Source organism: Delphinapterus leucas, chromosome 5 (assembly GCF_059928025.1).
Source record: "Delphinapterus leucas isolate spDelLeu-1000000601 "Yukka" chromosome 5, BTC_Dleu_Yukka2, whole genome shotgun sequence".
NCBI classification, from domain to species: domain Eukaryota; kingdom Metazoa; phylum Chordata; class Mammalia; order Artiodactyla; family Monodontidae; genus Delphinapterus; species Delphinapterus leucas.
In genome coordinates this window covers 71,811,313-71,826,264 of record NC_143133.1, presented here as the reverse complement: position 1 = coordinate 71,826,264, position 14,952 = coordinate 71,811,313, and the positions used below count along the sequence as shown (strand labels likewise).

The 14,952-nt window shown below is 40.9% G+C and overlaps 1 protein-coding gene across 1 annotated transcript in view; it reads right to left on the bottom strand.

Annotated features, from left to right (window-relative positions):
• Positions 1 to 306: 306 nt before the first annotated feature.
• The window catches only part of CWH43 (cell wall biogenesis 43 C-terminal homolog), a 29,614-nt gene continuing 14,968 nt past the window's right edge, over positions 307 to 14,952 (bottom strand). The window contains 4 exon segments of the mRNA XM_089911253.1: positions 307 to 1,108; positions 5,479 to 5,663; positions 9,631 to 9,769; positions 14,894 to 14,951. Of these exon segments, the coding sequence (XP_089767379.1) occupies positions 949 to 1,108; positions 5,479 to 5,663; positions 9,631 to 9,769; positions 14,894 to 14,951 (542 nt within the window). The 3' untranslated portion in view covers positions 307 to 948.

The following is a 14,952-nucleotide window of genomic DNA, read 5'->3' as shown; positions in this document are numbered from 1 at the left end:
GGAAGAAAAAGAGAATGGATAAATGTCATTTCCCCCCCAAACAAAATGACATCTGAGAAGTTTCTATAGCTACTAGCTGGTAAAAGTAGTAGAAATGTCAAATAATACTAACAAGGTATATGACATGTTCTGAGTCTGGTTTGAGGCAGACATTTCCTCTCCTTATCCAGTCATAGGAAGAAAAAAGAGCAACTACTCCAAATCACATGTTTTGCTGCAAACAGATTTCTCAGATAACCTCTATTTAAAACTAAACAACACCCAACACATTTCAGAGGGTAGAGTATCTGTAATGGAAATAAATAATCCACTCTCCATAGTCTCAATTCTTACTGCACATCAGAATAACCTGAAAAGATTATTTTTTAACCCAAAGCCCATGTATCACCAAGAGGTTCTGATGAATTGGTCTGGGGTGGGACCCAGGCAGAGGGAGTTTTTAAAAGCTCTCCAGGTGAGTCTAAGTGCAGCCAGCACTGAGAATCACAGCAACCCAATGATGCTAACAGGCTTCCTTCCCACTTGTTGGCTCTGTCACTGACCAGCCACGTAACCCTGATGAAGTTATGTTCCTCGGCCTAAGCTTCCTTACCTCTAAAATGGGGATAACAAGAGGACTAACCCAATGTGGATTAATCGAGACAACACATGACACATCTAGAACAGGGTCTAGGACACAAAAACACTTTAATATTAGCTATTATGATGGTGATGGTGCCATTGATCTTTTTTGCCTGAGGTTGGGACTTCAACACGTTTCTCTATCCCAGAAAGCAGGGATCGTAACTTCAACCCAAGTAGGATGTCATAATCTTTACCAGGAGCTCTCTTAACATGAATAAACCTCTAGAACCGAATCTAATTTGTAGCTCATTGTGAGGTAATATTTAGGTCCCTAGAGGGGATGGACAATCTCATAGCTGTAGTTCACGACATAAAGGAACTCACTCACCTGGGATTGAAGTGAATTTTCTCGGGAACTTCCCTGGGGTCTGTGACCACTTTCTGGTTGTCTCTATAATTAACGGGATCATCAGGGATCCTAAATTTGGCCATCTGAATTTCAGAGTCACTCAGCTCAGCATGGGAGATTCTTGCATAAACCAATCTGTGGCAGAAACAAATGGTTTGTAAAGATATTATTAAGCCAATTTCCCATTTCTAACTCTACTCTGTATATCACTAGAATTAACTTGATTTATTACTCTAAATATTTATCAAAATATTGCTTTTATGATATAAATGAATAAGGAATATGCACATAGGTTTAATTAACTAAACATACTTGGCAAACTTACTCTATTACACTAATGAATATTCTGTCTGTACAGATTGCCTCTCATACATTTGTTTTGTGTCAATAGCAGGAATACTTCAGAATGACAGGAGCATAGGCCTAAATTCTTTCTTACCTTAAAAAATCCAAATACCTCATGCACATTTTCATTCACATTGAAACATCTAAAATAAAAGATTTTTAATGCCTGAAAAATTGCACAATTTTCATGTCTGAAAAAACTGTACATCTTGTTTTTGCTTACATCTTTTGGTTCTCCAGGAAATTCAAGGCATTTTGTAGATGTTATCTATCTGGATAGTTATCGAGAAGCTCACATGGAAAAATGGGAGAACCATGAGCAGCCAAGAATTCATTTATTTTATTTATACTTTGCCTCTTAAAAAATGTCAGCTTCAGTCATTCACTTATTTAAAAAACAAATACATAGCCAGTCCCTATTACATGCAGGCATTGTTCAGGTACTGGGGATAAACAGTGAACAAAACGAAGGTCTTGCCCTTATAGAGCTTTCATCCTAGTTGGGGAGAACAAATTAAATATGTATATATGTATGGTGATCAGTACCCAAGTACTATGGGGGAACAAGCAGAGTACAGAGGACAGGGCATGCTAGGTGGCAGAGGCTGTTATTTTATAGTGGATGGTCAGAGCATAACTCTCTGACAAAGTGACATTTGAGCAAAAAGTTGAATGAAGTGAGAGAGCAAACCATACAGGTATTGGAGGAAGGGCGTTCTAGGGAACAGGAACAGCAAGTGCAAAGGTCCTGGGGTAGAATGCGCTTGGCTTTTCTGAGAACCAACTCCACAAAGATGGGGGTGGAGTGCATAGGGGAAAGCTGAGTTTGCACGGGGGTGGGGGCAGCAGATGCTGCAAAGCCTTCCTGACAGACTTGAGATTTTCTTCTGAGAATGAAATGGTAATCCAAGGGGTTTTGTACAGAGATGCAGTGGCTACTGTGTAGAGAGCAGACTCCAGGGAAAGGGTCAAAGCAGAGAGAACAGTTAGGAGGCCACTGCAACAATTTAGGTAAAAGACGATGGGGGCTTGGGCCACAGTGGCAGTAGGAGGAACACTTAAAACCTGTAACTCCATACAAAATAGAGACAGAAACCCAGAGCTGGAACCAGCGGAGGCAGCAAATCTGCCCACCACAGCAGGTAAGAGAAGAGCTATGATGGCATCAGATGTGGGTCTGAGTTGTCTGACAGGTTAATGCATTTGTCTAAGCTCAGGTCCCAAATCTGTGCAGTTCCCTGTAATTCTATGTCACTGCCTCTAGTAAATCTAGGTTATTTCCCAAATCTCTAAGATCAAACTTCTAACCCATTTCATAGACACAGCCTTCAAAAAGTCCTTGACGATAAGGAACCTGACAATCCAAATCTTCTACTAAAACAGGGACTCTCTCCTTGTTGTCCAGTAAATACTTACCAAGTGCCTACTGAGAGCAGGGCATTGAATTAGATGATCAAGGTAAAGTTTATAGAATTGGTTTTGTGGACAGAAACTGAATAACAGTAGTCCTAACTTCATTAATTTTGGTATTTTCAAAATTACTTTCCTGTCTGTTACAGACTAAACATCTGTGTTCCCTCCCCCCAAATCCATATGTTGTAGCCCTAACCCCCCTGCCCCAGTGTAGCCATATTTGGAGACAGAGCCTCTAAGAAAGTAATTAAGTTAAATGAGTTCATAAGGGTGGGTCCCTGATCCAATAGGATTAGTGTCCTTAAAGAAGAGATATCACAGAGCATGCATGCTCTTTCCCTCTGTCTCCAGAACCATGAGAAAATTAGTTTCTGTTGTTAAAGCCACCCAGTCTATGGTATTTTGTTATGGCAGCCTAAGCAGACTATTATACCATCTCTGACAGTTATAGTCACTATATGTATGTGTGTGTATATATATATATATATATCTCCAAATATTTCTAAATATACACATATATTTGCCATCCCACTCTCCTAAGGAGAGACAAAGAAGGTCTTGGGCCACAAATGTACAAACAGAGCCCAGTGATCAACTATTATGGACACTGGTACTATAAATACCCCTGTCCCTTGGCAACTAACAATTTTTACATCTTGAATATATACCTTTTTCAGTCTATATCATAAACTGTCTTCTAGAAATTCTAATAACCCCATTAAAGCAATCACTTTAATATGAATTTAAATAGAAGCAGTGTTTTCAATCTGAGATATCACATACTTTACAAAACTAGCATGCTCCCTCCCACCTTAATGTTTTGGGAACACCAAAATAATAGTCAAGCTATCTGTCCTGCAGCCATATGGGCATGTGCTGGGTCTTTAGAGTTTCTGAATTATTAGTGTAACCAGAATGAGCTTAGCATCTCAGGGGCCTCCCTGGCCACCTCAGTAAGCATATGAACCAATGAAATTATCCAGGAACCAGTTTACTAAGTAATATCCAAAGTCCTTCATAAGAGTCCACAAGACCTGCTCCCTTCCCTCGCTGCCCATACACTCCCCACTTACCTCCTTTACCTCCATCTCCATATACACACTCCTGCCCCACGAATATCACTTTTCTTCAAAAACATCAGCCCTCCTGCCTTTGGGCTTTTGCACTAGCTGGTCCCTCTACCTGGAAAGGTCTTCTCCCAGACAGCCACATGGGCCACTCCTTCAAATCTTAGCTCTAATGTCAACTTCTCATTAAGACCTACCCAAGCCCCTATTTACAACTGCATCCCATCTCCATATTCTGGATGTTCCTTACCCTGCTCAAGTTTTCCTCACTATACTTATCACCTCCTAAAATAAGACACAATGGAATTATTGACTCCATCATTCCAATCATTGTCTATCTTCCCTCAGCCAGTTGAGGGATGCTTCTCTGAATGCTCACTGCTATACCCCTGGTGGCTGACATACATTATGCTCCATCAATACTTGTTGAATGGCAAATGGGGTAAAGAACAGTAGAACCTAATGGTTTGCTTTCACCAGACTGTGACTCATAAGTGAACAAGCCATATCTCCAAAGGGAGAGAAGTTGACCCTATGATTCTATATCATCTCCAGAAGGCAACCATTTCTTTCATCAATGCAGATCACAGATCTTAGAACAGAAGGTTACCTAAGGGGTGATCAGTTCCACACCAGCTCCCCTCTTCAGGCAGGCAATGCCAAGATGCCTCTGGGTGATGAACTGCTCTGTATGGAGGAGGAAGTAAGGCCCAGAGAGGTCCACCCTAGAAGGCCCCACTGTCCCACAGTTCCCAGCACTGCCCCAAGGAGGGTAGTTAGAGTTCTCAGGTCAAATAGCTCCAAACAGATTCTGTACTAACGGAATTTCAGGATGAGTTTCAGGGATGGTCGCCAGCATGTTGCATCCACTAAAGAACCCTGTAAGTGGAGGGGCCTGTGAATCCATCACTGTCAACAAGATCTGTCCCTCCTTACCTCTCTCACATCACCTCCCATCTCACTCTACTCCAGCCGTGCTGGCCTCCTCACTGTTATCAAAATATACCAAGCATGCCCTCCTAAAACTCTTGCACTTCCTCTTCCCTCTGCCTGAATGCTCTTCTCAAGATGTATGCAGGTGGACTCCCCCTCATTCAGGCTGCTGCCTGAACAGCACCCCATCAGAACAGCGACCCTGCCCACCCTCGGTACTCCCTGTCCTTCTTACCTGGCTTTATTCATCCTTCTCATCACATTTATCACCACCTGGCATAGTCTATTCCTTACGTGCTTACTTTCTGTCTCTTTCCACTGGAGTGGAAGCTCCATGAGTCAAGGATTTTATTTTGTTCCTGTTATATCCCCAATGCCTAGAACAATGTCAATCATGTAATAGGTATTTAATAAATACTTGCTGAATAAATGATTGATTGATTAGTCCCTTTTTTGATATTAAACTGCTCTTTGCTTTGTTTAAAGCAACACTGCCTTCAAAACATATTTACACAGTTACGTGTTTGAATTCTGAGATCTTTCAGCTATAGTATTTTTGAATTTTTACATATATATGGATAATATTAATTTTTTGATATGGGATGATATGGGGTGATATTTTTTAAAAATATAATGTACATTGAGAGCTCATCACAATATAGTAGTGGCTCCAAAAAGGTAGTTACCTTACCCAAGATTACATGATTAGAAGCTGGCAAGGCTGGAATTCAAGCCCATGGTCCAGGCAGTTTCCACCATAGCATACAGTCAAAAATGGTGCCATTCCTGGGCTTCCCTGGTGGCTCAGTGGTTGAGAGTCCGCCTGCCAATGCAGGGGACACGGGTTCGTGACCCCGGAGGATCCCACATGCCGCGGAGCGGCTGGGCCCGTGAGCCATGGCCGATGAGCCTGCACGTCCGGAGCCTGTGCTCTGCAACGGAAGAGGCCACAACAGTGAGAGACCCGCGTACCACACACACAAAAAAAGAATCCACTGCAAATCTTTTTTTTTTTTTTAACATCTTTATTGGAGTAAAATTGCTTTACAATGGTGTGCTACTTTCTGCTTTATAACAAAGTGAATCAGCTGTACATATACATATATCCTCATATCTCCTCCCTCTTGCATCTCCCTCCCACCCTCCCTATCCCACCCCTCTAGGTAGTCACAAAGCACCGAGCTGATCTCCCTGTGCTATGTGGCTGCTTCCCACTAGCTATCTATTTTACATTTGGTAGTATGTATAAGTCCATGCCACTCTCTCACTTCGTCCCAGCTTACCCTTCCCCCTCCCCATGTCCTCAAGTCCATTCTCTACATCTGCGTCTTTATTCCTGTCCTGCCCCTAGGTTCTTCAGAATCTTTTTTTTTTTTTTTAGATTCCATATATATGTGTTAGCATACGGTATTTGTTTTTCTCTTTCTGACTTACTTCACTCTGTATGACAGACTCTAGGTCCATCCACCTCACTACAAGTAACTCAATTTCCTTTCTTTTTATGGCTGAGTAATATTCCATTGTATATATGTGCCACATCTTCTTTATTCATTCATCTGTCGATGGACACTCAGGTTGCTTCCATGTCCTGGCTATTGTAAATAGAGCTGCAATGAACATTTTGGTGCGTGACTCTTTTTGAATTATGGTTTTCTCAGGGTATATGCCCAGTAGTGGGATTGCTGGGTCATATGGTAGTTCTATTTTTAGTTTTTTGAGGAACCTTCATACTGTTCTCCATAGTGGCTATATCCATTGACATTCCCACCAACAGTGCAAGAGGGTTCCCTTTTCTCCACACTCCCTCCAGCATTTATTGTTTCTAGATTTTTTGATGATGGCCATTCTGACTGGTGTGAGGTGATACCTCATTGCACTTTTGATTTGCATTTCTCTAATGATTCATGATGTTGAGCATCTTTTCATGTGTTTGTTGGAAAAATGTCTATTTAGGTCTTCTGCCCATTTTTGGATTGGGTTGTTTTTTTTGATATTGAGCTGCATGAGCTGTTTGAATATTTTGGAGATTAATCCTTTGTCAGTTGCTTTGTTTGCAAATATTTTCCCCCATCCTGAGGGTTGTCTTTTCGTCTTGTTTATGGTTTCCTTTGCTGTGCAAAAGCTTTTAAGTTTCATTAGGTCCCATTTTTTAATTTTTGTTTTTATTTCCATTTCTCTAGGAGCTGGGTCAAAAAGGACCTTGCTGTGATTTATGTCATAGAGTGTTCTGCCTGTGTTTTCCTCTAAGAGTTTTACAGTGTCTGTCCACTGCCAATCTTGACACAACTTTTGACTGTGACAGTGGAACCCAACAGAGTATTAAATAAAAATCAAATAAAATTCCTCTTACACACACACACACAAATTCTCTCTCTTATTAGGATACAATCGATTTTTTCTTAAACTTGCCAAATATCATCTGGTATAGTAGTCTTCTATACTTTATAGACCATATACTTACACATTTATCTAATGTGATTTGATACATACAGCCAGACATACATAATACAAATATGTAGCTACCACTTATTAAGTGCCTCCTACATGCAAGGCTTAGGGCTTTTCAGGCATTACTTTATTTTCATCCTCAGAACAACCCTATGATACAATAGGTATTACTATCCCCTCTTTATAGATGTGGACATTGAGGCCCAGAAAGGTTAAATAACTTGCCTCAAGGTCACAAAGCTGGTAAATGTGGCACCAGGTAGGCTACTGATGAGAGACTACATGGAGAGAGAGGTCCAGCCAACAACCAGCACCAAGGCCCCAGACCAGTGAGCGGGGGACATGTCAGACCTCCCCAGCCACAGCCACAGCTGACTCCATGAATGAACGCAGGCAAGAACAGAAAACCACTCGGTAGACCCACACAGTCATGAGGATATTGGACCATTGTTCTTTTTAAGCCACTAAGGTTTGTAGCTTACCAGTGATGCACTAATAAATAACTAATGCAACCCCTGTGATTCCACTCTCCAGATTTTCCAGTTACTCTTCTGACTTCTCCTTAATCTCTTTTCTGAGATAATCTCCCTCCTCTTCCCTCACCCATCACCCCCATGATAGCCACACTAAATGTGACTCTATCAGGAGTTTTCTTTGGTCTTCCTCTTGCAATTCTCTAACTCCATAAGCAATATCATCCCCTTCCATGGTTTTAATGATCACCTAGATGGTGGCAACCCCTTAATCTGTATCTCTGGTCCTAACAGCCCTTCTCAGTTCCAGATCCATATGTCCAGCTGCCTAATGGACAGCTCCACTAATATCCCACAGATGCCTCAACTCAGCCTAAAGCTGAACTCATCTTCTTTGCAAAACTCTTCTTCCTTATGTATTCTCTATAATAATAAGGGTCACCATCATAAACCCTCTGACCAAAGCCAAAATTAGGAGTCCATCTTGACTCCATTTCTGCCTTATCCACCAGGGCAGAGATTAACTCATCTCCCTAATATCTGCCTTGCCCGTCTTCCAAAGTTGTAGGATTTTTAGCTAGGTATAAGGGTATCAAGGTTAAATATTGCATCTCTCAACTTCCCATACAGTGAGGTATGGCCAATGACTAAATTCCAGTCAATGAAATGTAGGTAGAAGAGGTCAGTTTCCTGGAATTTGCCTTAGAGATAAGTTGCACACGCTCTTGGGCCCCTCTGTATCCCTTCCTCCCTCTTGCTAACTAGAACAACGATGCTGCCATCTTGGACCATGAGGCAAACTTGGGAGGGGAAGCCTTGTAATGTGGAGCCACAAGATAGAAGGAGCACACTCCCAATACCACGAAGTGCCGTACTAGTGGTGAATCACCTGCCCAGACTTCTACATAAAGAGCTATACTTCTCTTATTTAAGCCACTGTCGTTTTGTGTTTTCTGTCACATACAGAATACCCTCATCATACAACGCTCTCTCTCACCTGTCTCTCCAAGCACTTGATAAAATGGTTACGTTTTTTTGTTTGCAGATATTATCTCAAGACAATAAAGTAAAAAAAGAAGACATGTAAAGGACCAAGAAATCTACATAGGGCTTAACTAAATATAATAATTGTATTTCTCATTATAAACGAATGCATTTAACCTTCTAGTGTATATATGTCTCAAGGATTTGAGTCTGTCAGTTTCCCAGAGTATGATTATATCTGGATGCACTGAGAAATTCAACCGTTTTGGACCTGGACAGGTAAGGACAAAGTCAGTGTCATTTAGTGAGGCCCTGACCAGCCAGCCTCTCTGTAGGCCATTCTATCTTTTACTCTCATCATGATTAACTTGTACAATGTGGCAGATTGTATTTTCTAAACACGGCTACAATAATCCACTTTCCATAAGGCATTCTTATAATGTGACTTTGATACTCCTCTCATCAAGAGATGGGGTTTATGTTTCTTCCACTTGAAGGCGAGCAGGCTTGTGATGACAGCAGAAATCACGTTATATGACTTACAAGGCTAGGTCATACAAGGCAATACAACTTCTTCCCGGTTCTCTTAGGACACTCACTCTTAGAACCCAGCCATCACGCAGGAAAGAAGCCTAAGCATCCCACGGAGAGGAAGCAGGACCCTGAGGCCAAAGCCCCAGCTGAGCTCCTAGTCAACAGCCCCACCAACTTGCCACTTATGTGTCATCTGCAAAGTGGCTCCTCCAGTCCCCAGGTGAGCTGCCTAGCTGTGTGGAGCAGAGATGAGCTATCCGCACTAAGTCCTGTCCAAATCGCAGATTTATGAGCAAAGAGATGAATGCTACTTAAAGCCAGTATGTTTTTTGGTAGTTTTCCATGCAGCAGTAGATAATCAGGATACATATTACAATGTTGGGTTAGGTTTTTCAAAACATGAAGAAGAAACACTTTATTTAAGAAATCAGAAATCCTATTAAGATTGTGTTACCCTTACATTGCCACGTTCAATGAGCTGTAGATAATCTCTGGAACCAGGTGCTGAAGTGATATATCCCAGAAATATCACCTGCTCAGAGCTATTTTTCAGTAGTTTTGAAACAGCAATAGCTTGAAGTTTCCTATCGAGGTCATCTCTGAAAAAATGCAAAAATATACCTCTTTACTGTATTTGCAAAACAATTTTTAAAAAATATTAGGTACCTAACTAAGTTCCCAAAGAATATCTTCAAACACTGCACAAACCCAGAATAACTCCTACTGGGACACACGGACTTAATGTTATGCAAATGAGCAAGACAGCTATAGTGCTTCAACTGAGCAGGCTGACAAACTTGACCAAGAACAACATGACCTTTCCCCACAAATCATTTGGAGTCCAGTGGATAGAAATATCTAAAAACAGCAATTGCTCAACTTTTCATCAGAAGAAATTATAACAAAAATCTAAGACCTGGTCATCAGTATTACAGCTAAAGATTAGTAGTTCAAAAAAAAAAAAAAAGCAAGGAGTACCGGTAAAAGGGAGAATCCTAACATTCACAGAACACACCAGGTTTGTTAACCTACTCAGCTCCTTCAACTGAACAGTTTCTGAAAGCCTCCCTGGCTCTCCTGGTCAAATACTGGCTAAGTGTACTGCTTTTATCATGTTGAGCACTATAAGTGTGTGACTGAGACAATCAGGCAAGTACATCAAGACTCTGAGGGGTTTATAGTCAGTCTGTCTGGGGAAAAATAGGGACATCATATCTGCATGATCCAGCAAGAAAAACTGAAACCACTCTAGGTGTTTCAAACAAAGTGAATTTAATACAAGGGATTGGCTATTAGGTGATAGGAAGCCAAACAGGAATCAGTGAAGCAACTAGAGTTTAGTAGCAGTGAGAAACCTCTACCACCTCTAGGGCTAGAGGGACAACAGGAAGAGGTGATATTCCCAGAGTCCACAAGCCAGTCCTAAATGATGGGAAATGGTACTACGGAGGAGGCTACTCAGAAGGATCCAGGGCCATTGAAGGAGGAGTTGGAGCCACAGAAGAGACTTAGCTGCTGCCAGAGACAACAGAGAAAGAAGAGAGAATGAGAAGTACTCTGTCTCCTCCCCTCCTCCAGCCCTCCAGCCTTGCATTAGTGCATCCCATTGGTGAAACCTACCCAGAAGACAGAAGGCACTAGACTCTGGGAAATGTGGTTTCCTGCAATCTGTAGCTGGAAGGGAGCTGAACCGGGAATGGGTCCAAAGGCAAATAGGCAGCAGACCAACACAGGCACTTACAGAGTAAGACAGCTAATAAATGACTGTTAAGAAAAATCAATGACAAAAGAAGATAGAGGGAGATCACCAAGAGCTGAGAAGACTGGAGAAACCTCATTGAGGTAGGATCAAAAGACAGGACTAAGCTTATCCATTCTTACGTATAGACAGCTGAGCACTATTAAAAGATGTCTCAAGAAACAGAAGAGTGAAAAGGATGACCATTTGCTAAACATCTTTGCCTAGATCCATTCCCAGCCCTTCTCTATGCCCTGGAGGCTGGTCTCTGCAGATTTCATCTCCTGGGCTTCCTTGTCTACTAATTTCCAGTGAGGTTTGGGTAGGAAGAGAGAGAAATTGGAGTATTTCTTCGAGCTGCATTCCTCATGCCTGGTGGCCCCTCTTCTGGTTCCAGATCAAACGGGGCTCTGGGAACACTGTTTCCTCTACCTGTCCCTTCAGCCCTAAGGATGGTACTGGTTCCCCACCATTACTAGTGTCTGAGTACCTTAGCATCTCTTATCTGTTCCTCTGACCCTTCCAACATCGTGGTAAGTAGTCCCTTCATTAAGTCTGCAGTGAATTCTATTCCTTCTGACACACAACTGGGATTCAAATCCAATCTAGAGGATGCCAAAGTCACTGCACCACAGACAGAGCTTTCATTCAAATAGGTTTTAGCAATATATTATCGGAAAATAACCTGTGAATTTGGCTTTACATTTTCTCAGGAGATAAATTTTATCCAGTGATAATAATAAAAATAAAACCTATATGTATGTATGGGTATAAAGAAAGGAGGGGGAGGAATTAGGAGACAGGGAGAAAGAGAGAGATTGAACACGTTTTATGTTCTTATCTGTTGATATTTGATCGGCCCAATAGCCCTATGATGTGGGCTAGAAAAAATAATTTTATCTGATTTTCAGAGACAAGGGAACTGGAGCTCAATGAGTTTATCTTACAAAAGAACCAAAACTGTAACTACAGACTACAGGTTCTGTGCTCTTTCTTCTTTGTACATTTATGCACGTTATAAGAAACAAACACGGTGATTAACTGGTGGCTCAGTTAATTACCTAAAATAATACCAATTTTAGTTACGGCGTATACCTAAGTAACTTCTAAGGAATGCTGCTATTTTCTGTTTATTGGTTGTAAAGAGATATTTGTGTCATCAGTAATTTTAGAAATCCCATTGAATCAGCTAATAACATGCATAAGCGTTCTGTAATTCATTCCTAATATGATTTCATGTTTATATGCCATAATCACTAGAAAATAAAATCACTAAATATTTTTTCAGAGTAAGAATTTTTTTATCTAGTATTATAAAAACAAAGGCAAGCAAAAATATGTAGTGATGGCTTCACAAGTTATTTGAAGCATGAACTTTCTCATGTCACTTGTTGGGAGTGGACAGGGCTTCTAAAGAGTGAGACAAGAGCTAAGGCTCTAAGGGAAAAGGCTGCACCTGGCATTGTGCTTGGGACACAATAGATGCTTGATTCGTGTTTGATGAATGACTTTTTTTTAAAGCTACTCAATGCGCTTCACACTTAGAGCTGTCTGATGTGCTTTAATAATAATGGCCAGTATTAATTGAGCAGTTACTCTAGTCATATACTTTGCATGAGATAATATATCTTATTTAATTCCCTCAAGAATCCTATAAGTAGGATTATCGCTCCTGATTTGCAGATGGGAAAACTGAGGCTCAAGAGAGTTAAATAATCTGGTGAAGGATACACCTTGACTTAGGATTCAAACCAGATTGTCTGATTCCAGGTTCTGGAGTTTCATGCTCTTAGCCATTAAACTATACTGCTTCCCTTCTCTTCCCTTACAGTCACATCTCCTCGACAGGTGCTAGCTATTATCATTACTGCTGTGGTTGTCATTATTATAAAATCAAGTGAGTAAGGTAGTAAGCAAAGGGTATGTTGTTAGCTACAGGGCTTTACATATGTGGTTAATAGAAAGTTAGGAAAGGTAATCCTTCCCTCTTTTCCAAACAATTTGAGGGCTATCTTTTAGTCTTCTCTTCCCTCCCAAGTCTATTCTTCACATTTTAGAGGTCAGAGGGAGTTACAGGGGGCAGGGGAAAAAAAGGAAAAGGAAAACAGGATGGAGTATACTCAACTGTTTCTTAGGTTGAGACCTTGCAACCTTTAAACACAAAAGTGCCTATTTTTTAAAAGATAAACCCAATTCAAGTGCAATTTAAGCTCAGCAGAATGATTTCTGAATGTCTATACTTGCAACCTGAAAATTGCTGGGAGAAACAGAAAGCGTTTCTTCAAACATCTTTTTACAGAGATGTGGACTGTCTATACCATCCGTCCTCCAAACACCCTTCCCATTTCTAAGAAGACCAGCAAGAGTCTGATTAGCAAACAGTTCACATTAATTACATTTGAATGGTTGGGTTATATTCCTTATGCTCTGACTTATTTCAGAAAACAGTCAAGTACGCTTTCACAGATCCATGTAATACTGCGAGAAAAAGGGAAGTAATAGGAAAATATGGGTAGCAGACATACTCATTTTGCTTATGTGAAACTTACAGTACAACAATGTTGGGTTCTGTCATACTGTAAGTTTCACCTAAACAAAACGAATATGTCTGCTACCCGTATTTTGTTTGTTGTTTTTCTAATGTTCTGTATGTCACTGTAAAGCTCTATGGCCTCTTGTATCATTAATGTGGACAGGGCCCATATGCTGTATTTTATAACACTAAGCACTTTGCATTTGTGTTTTCAATTACTATTAGAGAATGTTTAGTATGGTACAGTATAAATTATATACTTTTATCTTTGCTTTAACAACATATTGCTGGCATTATTCGTGATTTATTCAGTACTAAGTCACTGGTTGTGAATGTTATTCTTTGGGGATAAAATTCATTCCCCATTCTTCATGTCTCCTTGGAGGGGGACCGACTCAGAAAATCATCTCTGGCCTCTCTCCCTCTCACCCTTTACTTCTTGGGAGGATTTTTGTAATTAATTAAGTTTGTAAGAATAAACTGGGCATGCTTGTCTCAAACACTTCCTCACTCTTCTCCCTGGAACCTGCCGGTTTGCAGAAAGGGTGTTTCCTTGCGTTATCTTCTCCACTAAGGGGAGAGTTTGACAGGGCAGACTCTGCCCCTGCCAGGTAGGTCAGCTGCTTCGGGGGAGCCAGCATCATGTATTGTTGGGGGAATGTATTAGCAGGTCCATGTGGACACACTTAAGCCATGTTGTCCAAATACGTTTATCAGAATCAAAAGAGATATTTTGATCTTCCTGCCAGATTCCTCTGCCTACCTCTCAGTTGACTGAAAACATGAGGGAAAAAGAAATGTTATTTAGTACTCTCAAATCCCAACAGTACTTCCAACTGGAGTAATCCTGTAGGAAAAGGGAATTTCATCTTTCCGTAGTCTGGTTTACCATGTGGTTTCAAGCACTTGCAGGCTCTGAGTTGGGTCTACTTAATTCCTAGCTGTGTGACCCAGGTTGGACAAGTCTTCTAACCTTCAGTCTAGTTTATTTATCTGTAAAATAGAGCTATAATAGTACAATGTTATACAAAATGAAGATTAAATACAATAATGCACTTAGCACAGCACCTGCTCAGTAACTGCTGGCTAACATGGCCATCATGCTGCCTTGTACCATCGTTAAGGACTGCCTGCATCTCAAAGGTTTCTATGCCTGATTTTTTTTCCTTTATCTTTTTTTTGGTGGGGGGCCACGCCACACGGCTTGCAGGATCTCAGTTCCTGGACCAGGGATTGAACCCGGGCCCCGGCAGTGAAAGCCCAGAGTTCTAACCACTAGGCCACCAGGGAACTCCCTCTATGCCTGATTTTTAAAACCAGCAACACAGAGTAAAATACTTTGGAAAAAAAAAGAAGAAGAAAGTAAGAAAGGTCAATGCATGGAAGTCAAAGTAATGTGTTAATAATATTTCTTGGCATTTGTGTACTTCAAGAAAAACCAAAGAAACCCACTCATGATTCCCAAAGTGGGTCACAACAAAATCCACCAGTTTGTCAGAAATGTTAACAGA